A 9,689-nucleotide genomic window follows, 5' to 3' on the forward strand; every position below is an offset into this window, starting at 1 on the left:
TATATATATATATATATATATATATATATATATATATATATATATATATGTAAGCAAATGCATACGATCTAAAAATTAATGGGACCAAATATTAATAACTCAATTGGTAAAGATTCTCTTTTTGCCGGTTCAAGTAACGTTTGAAAAAAGACTATATATATTTTGATATTTGACATGCGAATATATATACGCTGTTAAGCTCAGAATCTCTTTTTTATAAAAAAAAAAATAGACGGGAACATTTACATTATTTGTATATATTTACTAATTGTAATAAAAGTTTGTTAGATTTAAGATTGATAATTGTATATAAATGATACAAATCCCATAATGTAATGGATTTATGTATCTATAATAAATGTTACAATATTCGAAGACAAATTTTTTTTTTTGAACAAAATGTAGTCGGGGATCATAAGCGGAGGAAAGGAAGGTCATTTCTCCACGAAAGAGAGGTCATTTCTCCACGACCTTTACAACGAAGGAGACATGGGAGACTATACGGGAACCTAGGGGAAGGAAAGAGTGGACTAAAGGGATCTGGTTTCCGCAGGCTACACCAAAATACTCCTTTACTGCTTGGCTAGTGGCTCTAAACAAACTCCTTTACAACTGCGCTACACTTTTCAGGCAACAATCCACATTTTATGGAGGGAACAAAATGGAAGGTGACAAGGGGAATCCCCGACTACAGCTCCGCTTATGATCAAACGACTCGACCGAATATTGTCATGTGATATCCATAAGACGTCCAAAACGCGACCAATTATCATACCAGAAAAGTGTATTTCGTCCGCTTCTCACCTCATATTTAATGTAACTTGTGGCAATAGACCGATATTTCAGCAATTTTCTCCACATCCAAGAGCCTACTGTGGAGTTGTCCTTGATCGACCAGAAGGAGCCTTTACGTATCAAATAAGTCCTCAACCACCGTGACCATAGCGAGTTTGTTAACAGTAACCGCCATATGAGCTTCAAACAGCTTACTACATTGGCTTCCTTTAGTGATCTAAGTCCCAAACCTCCTTCTTCCTTGGGGAGACAAACATCTTTCCAAGCTACTTTTGCTTGTTTAGTGTTTAGGGTTGGTCCTGACCAAAGAAAAGCAGAACAGAGGCTATCAATCTCCTTTATGCAGGCATTTGGGAGTCTAAAGACGGACATCGAGAATTTTGTGAGACTATGGAGGACTGAGCTTATCAACTACAGGCGACCGGCGAAAGAGAGATGGCGAGCCGTCCAGCTACCAATCCGCTCTCTGATTCTTTCGATAAGTGGTGTGTAGTCCTGAGTAGTCATTCTCTTTGTCAGTAGTGGCAATCCAAGATAGCGTAATGGTAGAGTTCCAGTAGCAAAATTGATATGCTCAAATTAAACCCTAGAGCTACTCTCTCAAATTAAGAGGTCAAAGTAGTACTTAGGGGTCGAATTCCACAAGGACTCAAGTCTACACAATAAATTATAGAGTTTTATAATTAAGCTAAACAAGTTGATTTAAATAAAAAAAAGTAATGCAAAATATTAAATAAAACTGTTGTAAATTCAAAAGATCAAAAAGCTAGGTCCAGGGAATTTCTCAGGAAATTACAAAATATTAAATCAGTAATTAAATAGGATTCAAACAATGAAAAATCAGATCTAGAACTCTAAACTCTTTTGTAAAATAAATCAGTTCTCACTGCAAATATTATTCTAAATTTAAAACCAGAAAATCCAAATCTCTTTGTAAAATTCTAGGTTAAAAAATCAGCTTTAAAAACATGTTTAGATTGTTCACAAAATTACTAAATCAAATCTCTTTGCAGAAAGTAATTTTGCTCATCAAAAGGTTTTATCAGTAATATCAATTATATTCTCATATCAATTTATTTTCCTACGTTATTAATTATAGATGGTCAATCAAGGATTAATATGATGAACAACCTATGATGAAGATCTAGAAAGATAATGAATCCAAAATAAACAGATCTAATAAATCATAAAATCCCTGAACCTAACAAGCAAACTACTCAGGCATAATCAATGAGGAACACATCATAGACTGAATAAATTGCATTAAGAAATCAAAAGAAGAAGTAAAGGAGTTCTAAATCTTCTCTGAAGGAGTCTTGATTCTTCTCTCCAAAAGCTCTCTAAAAATCTCTCAGGGTTTTTTTTTCTCTCAAAAAGCTGCTAGAATAAAACTTAAGGGTTTTCTAAAACCCAAAAACAATATATATGTCGTAAAACACGTCAGGGACTTGTGTTGCAATTTTGGAAAACTTTGGGCAAAATTGTAAAACTTCCAAATTGGCTTCTCTCATCGGATAAACAGGGGTGTCGATCGATGCTCTCACTCTGATCTGACGCCAAGTTGATTTCTTCGGTTAAATGCTACAAAATGATCCAAATTGCTCCATTTTGCTCCATCCATGCTAAAATCTTAGAAAACTTGTAAAGACTCAAAAACATCTTACAAAACAAATCAAAAGACTCTAAAAAACTCCTTATATCATGGTTAAAAACCACAAAAACAACGAGACTCTAAAAAACTCCTTATATTGGACATAAGGATATAATAGCTTTTTTATTTTGTTTTGGACATCAAAGTTTACTGGTTTTTTCTCCATTTGCACCGAGGTGAAAGTCGAATTACATTCGAGCACATGAACCAACATATGTGACTGAATCACCTAGCTGTACAGCTCCTCAACGTAGTGGATTATGAAAAACATAGTTTTATGTGTAGTTTTTGACGGTAGACCTCATATTTGTGGTATTTTAGGGTTTCCGAAAAACTGTGCATGCAATAACAATGATATTTTTTTCTTTGCTTTCGCATCATTCATGCACGTAATCACTACGTACTAATCGGTTATCATTTATCATAAGTCATACTCGTTTAGTCGTGTCTATCTCATTTTGTTATAATTCTTACATTATAGAGACTTTATTCGAACTGCATCTGCATTAACTAATACAGTATATATTTTTGGCTTAAAACGTCAAACCAAAAAAAGAAACATCCATATGGTTTTTTATTCTATTAATGGTCGATCGAAATAATGTATATATTATTAATGACAAAATAAATCAGTTAGGGTTTGTGAGCAAACTTTTTTCTCACAAGAAATTTGATGTCGATTTGTATATTCAGTGGGTCATTTGACTTTAGGTAAATGTTATAATTCCTTAAGCTTTTTGTGCACTAACATGACCAAAGAAGATCTTGATCCTCTATGGTTGGAATAATTAAATAATACTATTATAGTTTCATGATAAAAGAGCATCAAAAATCGAATTTTCAGTCCACTAATCAAACTTCTTATAAAATTGACATAAAATAAAAGAATCTTCTATCTGGGTCAATGATTTTTGCATAAGCTGACATTAAATTATTAAATTCGAACACTCGCACGAACAGGTAAGGCCGTAAGAACAACTGACAAGTCATTTTCAATACAGAAAAAAAAATTACAAAAAACAAATACAATGTAATTTATTAGTATATGTTACATTTTTCTAAAGTATATCAGTTTTATTTTTGTTTTTCCTGATGCAATAATATACAATACAATTAAAACGATCAACTGAACTCGAGTTATATATCAGAAATTTTCCATTCAGATGAGTCTTTCAAAGAAAGTGAAAAAAATATTGAACCCTTCGTCTTATAATTAAGAGTCTTTCACCAGAAAAAGGTAGAAGAAGCTGAGTATTGCAAAAGAGGCTGTTGCACCATAAAGCTACTCATAGTAATAGAAGCTTCCTGATCTTTCTCATGCAGCCCATCCAATTTCTGTCCACCATTATTTTCAATACATAAGAGATCAAATTTTTATTAATCATAACATACTTTGACAACTATACTATACTTAGTATACTATAATGTTTTTCTTTGCAATTAAGTTTATATATGATGAAAAACAATATTTATGATATATACAAAAACTAGTTTTATGAATATGATATATACCCAAAGGTCGGAGTCATCGTCTTCAATGTTGGGGATTTCTACAACTTCGTCATTGCGTGCGAATCTACCACGTATTCTAGGTCTACTGTCCGCCAACGTTTTCCGGCATGCATACTATTTTTTGTTTCCATCCAAAACGCAAAGAAAAGTTTGTAACCAAAAAATATGAATACAAAGCCATCAATTTTTTTAAAAAAATGTAATGATAATATTGTTACCTTAATAGTTTTGGTAAAGTTTCTCTGGTTTCGTTTAGCTCTATACTTTGATATTTTCTCTTTACGTTCTTCTGCACTATAACGCCCTACCTTGAAGTTATTATGTTCCGTCGAGTTCTCCGACGATCTCTGCATTTCGAAATTGTTCTGAAAACCAAAATTAATAAAAAAATCAAATCTTTTAGTATAATTACATACAGTGCAACGTAAAAAAAAAACAGAGCAACAAAACAGAGACCTGTAAATCTCCTGTGCTGTAGACTCGTCGCATCTGACCAGAAAAGAAGGCATTTTCCGGCGAGCTCAAGGTATTATAATGAAGATTTGAAGAATCCATCACCGGAATATTGAACGGAAGCTGATTTGGTTTCCCTTCGACCGAGTTGCTGCTAAAGCTTCTCTGCATATATCTCCCTGCATTCTCTATTGCACTGTAGCTTCGTGCCATTGACGAGGTCTGATCGAAGAAGTTCTCTGTTTTGACGGCGTCCGAGATTTGGAAATCTGAGAAGTTTGGATACATTCCGGTGGGAATTTGCTGAGAGAGGCTTAATGTTCCGAGAAGATCACTTGGAGGAGATGAAGAGAGGATGTTTTGTGGGGTGAAATGGTCAAAAATGCTGAGTGATTCGTCAACAGAGTAGAGCTCGTTGTTACAGAACAGGTCTGTAGTTGTTGTTGTTGTGTCTGAAGAAAACATTTCTGGACTTGAGTTTCGGAATATTGAAGAAGAAGATGAAGATGAGCCATCAAATATATAAAGATCTGAAGAAGCAGCCATTTTTATTTTTGTAGTGGTGAACAAGTAAGTAAAAATACTCTGTTTATGTTCTGTTTCTTGATGTGTTTTTGTTTTACCAAAAATGGCAAATAAAAAGTTTGAAATTTTTCACAAAAGATGTGTTTTTTTTTTTTTAGGTTCTTTGGTTTCTCTGTTTCAGAACCAAGACATGACAGGTGAAGTTTCTTTTGTCTGGTAGGCGATGTTGTTGTATTTATAACGGTAGAACATATGAGTTTTATTAATACATCCTTATATGTTTTTGATTTTACTGATTGGCATATAAGGTTTTGTATTAATACATTTTGAACCCAAAAGCTTACGTCCAAATAGTTTATTTTTTAGAATCTACTTGGTCTCTCTGTCTTTTTGATGTATGATGTGTGCAAAAGCTCCTTTTGGTTGTTGTTATATTACTATTCAATTCTTACGTTTTAGAATCCAATTCGGCTATTTGCATTGCTGTTGAAAATGTACTTTTAGATTATATATAATATTTTAAAGTGTAGTGAAAAGAGAGAATTTTTTTGTTATGATCAACGTTTTGTTTATTTGCAGCTAATTTGTTTTTTAGTAAGTAATATTTAATCCTATACACGGACCCTTTGCCTTATTAAGAGCCTTTCACGAGAATTGAAGAAGAAGAAGTTTTGGATTGCAAATGAGACTGTTGCACCACAAAGATGCTAACAAAATCACTTCTCATTAATGGTCACAAAGATTTTCTCATTCATGGTAATATGGATCATAATATAGTACATGGAGGTGGTGCATTAGCATGTATAGACGTCAAGAAAAGCTGAAATGTGTTTAAGCCTTACCCTTCAAAGGTCTAAAAGGAAGCCAGTTTAGTTTTGCATCAGGAATTTTCAAATTAGAAAATGCACTACAAAATCTGGTCCAACGAGGAATACACGTCTTCTAGTATGGATTCGGAACACCAATATTCCTTTATATGATGTTTTGGGCACACCATCATACACAATGGAAAGTGACTTCCTCTGATGCTAACATAATTTCAATCATCTGTAATATACCATCCACTTCTAGCTAGTAAAATATCAAATTATGCTGCCGTACGTCATGCGTTCAAACTCTGGTTGGTCTTAGCATGAGCATAATATTATACGACCTAGCGTGGGGAGGACTAGATGCATCCTAGCTAGCTTCATGAGTCTCACTTCCATCAAGTGTAAACAAATCCATCAAGTGCATCTTTAAATAATGTGAAAGAACATTTGAAAAGGGTTAAATTGTCAAATGATATATTTGTTAATTCTGAAATTTCGGAATTTCCATTGGGTCAAAGAGTTTTCCATTCAACCAATAAAAACTCGAGAAGAGCGAAATTTAAGTCTAGACATTAAATTTTAAAGTCTTTCATTTCATAGAAAGAAAAAGGGAAAAGGAGTAAAAAGAAGTTTGTAAAAAGAGTTTCGTTTGTTACCAAATCAAGCAAAGAAAAAAAAAATTGAATGTGAAGCGCGTGTAACGCTTACTTGATATTGTTACCATTTTCTATTTTTTTTTTTGTGGAATTTTCATTAGTAAGAAAATTTGTTTTGTGGGTATTTTGTGATTTTTGTTCGTGTGTAAAATTATCAAAATCATGGGGAGGTCGCAGGATAAGCTTGATAAGATGCAACTCCGGCAAAATTACCGGAATTTATGGCACTCCGATCTAATGAGCACCGTCACGGCCGATACTCCATGTAATTTATCTCTCGCTATATTTGAATGTTTATCTTTATTTGGTTAGAGAAATTGATCAAAATAATTCACGCTTTTTTTTTTCTTTTCTTAATATGGTTTCTGCAGATTGTTGTTTCTCGTGTTTATGGTAAGTGTTCATCATTCTCAATTTCATTAATAAACTCTTGATTGTGGCTCTGTTGAAATATAGAACTAGAAATAGAGTTTTTCACGAATCTGATCATAATCTTGAGTTTTTTTTTGTTTTCTTTAATATATAAAGTGTATAAATACTAATCAACGTTGTTAATTGGAACGGATTTGTATATGCTAGTTGAAACCTCTAATATATACATCATTTAAAAACCAGTGAATTCTACAAAGATTTCAAACTTTAACATAGATTTTCAAATGTGATAGGTTTCAACTTCTGTGATAGAGGTTTTATAATAAGCTTCTTGATGTTATTAAATGATCCAATTGATACTCCTTCTAATAGATGAGAACCTTTGGTGATGGATACACAAATGTGTTTTGTCACTAAAGAATTGTATGTCTTTGGTTCACATCTAAATCTGCTATTCATTCTGATTGTAGTGGACCTTGCGTTTCATACTTACTTCGGAAAAGAGCACTCTATAATGACATGTCAAGGTATTGATTTCTACTATCTGTAGAGACATTTGAGCAAAGAGTTTTGTTTCTTCTGTTTCTATCACATAATGTAATTCTGTGGTTTTTGTTTTGTGAAGGTATACTTGTTGTGGTGGTTACATACCTTGTAGTGGTAAGTGCGGAGAACGCAAATGCCCTCAATTTTGTCTTGCCACTGAGGTACATAATAAAGCCCCTTAATGTTCATGTTCATTAACAAAATGATATAACTTGTGATAGAATCTTTCTCCTGAAACCTTTATTTGATTTTGTTAAGATTTTTACTCATTGTATGATCTTCAGGTGTGTCTCTGTTTTGGAAACTCTGTGGCATCTACTCGTTTTATGCTGCAAGATGAATTCAATATCCATACAACAAAATGCGACAATTGCATAATTGTACTCCCTAGTTTTCCCTCCTTGTTTCCAATTTCCGGAGAATACATCTTTGTTTGTGCTAACGTTTTTCCCATCTTCTTTCGTTGTTTTGCAGGGATTTATGTTCTGCCTCAACCAAATCGCTTGCATTTTCTCTCTTGTCGCGTGCATTGTTGGGAGTGATGAACTCTCTGAAGCTTCTCAGCTTCTTTCTTGCTTGGCGGATATGGTTTATTGCACGTATGTATAATCCCTTCCTCAGTTTCCATGTCGCTGAAACGGTTTGACTACATCACAAAAGACTTACGCCAAATGTTTATTATTGCTGATTGTGTACTCTGGTCTTGATTTTTGCAGGGTGTGTGCGTGTATGCAGGTACACTAATAGAGTTTTTTCACATCTCTTTCTTTTTTAGTATGCCAAAAAAACCAATCTCTTTTGTTTGCTTGCAGACACAACAGAAGATTGAGATGGACAAACGAGATGGTTTGATTAGTTCTCAACCAATGTCAGTGCCACCTGCACAGCAAATGTCTCGCATTGATCAACCAGTTCCTCCCTATGCCGGTTACCCTCCAGCCACTGGTTATCCCCAGCATTATTATCCACAGCCTGGCCATGGTTACCCTCCTGCTCCAGGCTATCCACCTCCTGGACCGGGCTATCCACCTCCTGGTCATGGTTACCCTCCTGCTCCAGGCTATCCACCTCCTGGACCAGGCTATCCACCAGCACCGGGATATCCGCCAGCACCGGGATATCCCTCAAAGCAGGAACCATAACCGATATCTCAATCGTCTAATGGAAGTTGTAACATGATCTAAACCGGCCTGCAGAACTTTTACATTGTTGAGTTATCAATTTATCATCATCCTTGGTATGTTGTTATTACTTTGCAAATATATTATCCGGTTTGTTCATCGATTTCTCTTATCAGATGAAACGCTAACTTTATAAAACCATATATGTTAGATGTGGACTTGTTGATTTAGTGTATGATTATCCATGTTTAAATTTATACGTTCCCGTAATGATTCTCTGTTTTCAAAGATTTGTTGGTCTACCAAACCGGTTTAGGTATTACCGATTGACAACTTGTGTAAACAAGGTACGTTCCACCGTGGATCCATTGGAGGATGTAAGCTTTTGATTAGGAGATTTAAATATATGATAATTCGTGACACCAAAATTATAGCTATTAGTGCTAATTATTTGAGCATCCTTTTTCTTGCCTTTAGCCTTTCTAGTCAAAGAGGGTCAATCCCACCATCTATTCGCTCATTTTGCCTTTAAATGACTCAAAGTTCCAAAGTAATCGTCAATGTTAAATCAGTATTCTTATTAGGCTTTCTCTAAATAGTAACGTGTCTACTTTTTCTTCTACAATTTTTTCCAAGTCATCAACTTCATACAACTAAACTAAAACTCTCCTTGAATCTGTTGGATATGGGTTTCACCCCTCCTTAGCAGGCCTCCAACCTAGCCCATCTACAAAGTAGTCAATTTAGCTTTTGGAGGTATTGACTGACCAAGTCATTCCTACCAGGCCAACTAAGCTTCTAGAAAGCCCAATAAAGACGGATAACCCATTTAACGACAGCCTACAAAGAAGTCGGTCACCGCCTTTGCTCCAAGACAATACCACATTGATCCCGAGGCAGAAGGATGAAACGTCCCATCAACTATAAATACCGAGGGAGCAACGTGCAAAAGAGCATCAAGTAACAGAAGGCAGGAGTCTGGAGTCCGTCCGATTCTAGCTTTAAACGTTATTAGTCAAATTGAGAATACATAGCTCTGTAATAGGCCAGTCGGCTTTTAAACAGACAACTTATAATTCGACGATCTTAAATAAAGTCTTTTGTTTCGCCTTCTTTAATCATAACCATCGAGCTAGTGCATCTATATATAATAAATTCATGTTTTGTTATATTAAACCGACCTACAGATTTTTAAAATTAGTATGAGTCTTGTAGATTTTTTTCTGATATTTCAAGAAATTCTTAT

The 9,689-nt window shown here is 34.5% G+C and overlaps 2 protein-coding genes across 2 annotated transcripts; one reads left to right on the forward strand and one right to left on the reverse strand.

The window, feature by feature from the left end:
• LOC104719806 (zinc finger protein CONSTANS-LIKE 1-like) lies at positions 3,576–5,118 on the reverse strand. Its single transcript, XM_010437788.1, has 4 exons — positions 4,415–5,118; positions 4,177–4,323; positions 3,959–4,072; positions 3,576–3,781 (listed from the first exon to the last, which is right to left on the reverse strand). Exons 1-4 carry the CDS (start codon positions 4,955–4,957, stop codon positions 3,671–3,673), a joined length of 915 nt encoding a protein of 304 aa, XP_010436090.1. The 5' UTR covers positions 4,958–5,118; the 3' UTR covers positions 3,576–3,670.
• Positions 6,409–8,464, forward strand: LOC104720679 (protein transport protein Sec31A-like). The gene is made up of 8 exons (XM_010438558.2): positions 6,409–6,669; positions 6,776–6,797; positions 7,247–7,303; positions 7,402–7,483; positions 7,607–7,702; positions 7,797–7,921; positions 8,039–8,057; positions 8,135–8,464. Exons 1-8 carry the CDS (start codon positions 6,567–6,569, stop codon positions 8,462–8,464), a joined length of 834 nt encoding a protein of 277 aa, XP_010436860.1. The 5' UTR covers positions 6,409–6,566.

Source organism: Camelina sativa, chromosome 10 (genome assembly GCF_000633955.1).
Source record: "Camelina sativa cultivar DH55 chromosome 10, Cs, whole genome shotgun sequence".
NCBI lineage: Eukaryota > Viridiplantae > Streptophyta > Magnoliopsida > Brassicales > Brassicaceae > Camelina > Camelina sativa.

Coding starts and splice junctions, on each gene's coding strand:
- LOC104719806 (XM_010437788.1), bottom strand. CDS start 4,957: ATGGCTGCTTCTTCAGATCTTTATATATTTGATGGCTCATCTTCATCT. Junction 4,324..4,414: donor ACAGCACAGGAGATTTACAG/GTCTCTGTTTTG, acceptor TTTGGTTTTCAG/AACAATTTCGAAATGCAGAG. Junction 3,782..3,958: donor ACGATGACTCCGACCTTTGG/GTATATATCATA, acceptor AATGGTGGACAG/AAATTGGATGGGCTGCATGA.
- LOC104720679 (XM_010438558.2), top strand. CDS start 6,567: ATGGGGAGGTCGCAGGATAAGCTTGATAAGATGCAACTCCGGCAAAAT. Junction 7,304..7,401: donor CTCTATAATGACATGTCAAG/GTATTGATTTCT, acceptor TGTTTTGTGAAG/GTATACTTGTTGTGGTGGTT. Junction 7,484..7,606: donor AATTTTGTCTTGCCACTGAG/GTACATAATAAA, acceptor TATGATCTTCAG/GTGTGTCTCTGTTTTGGAAA.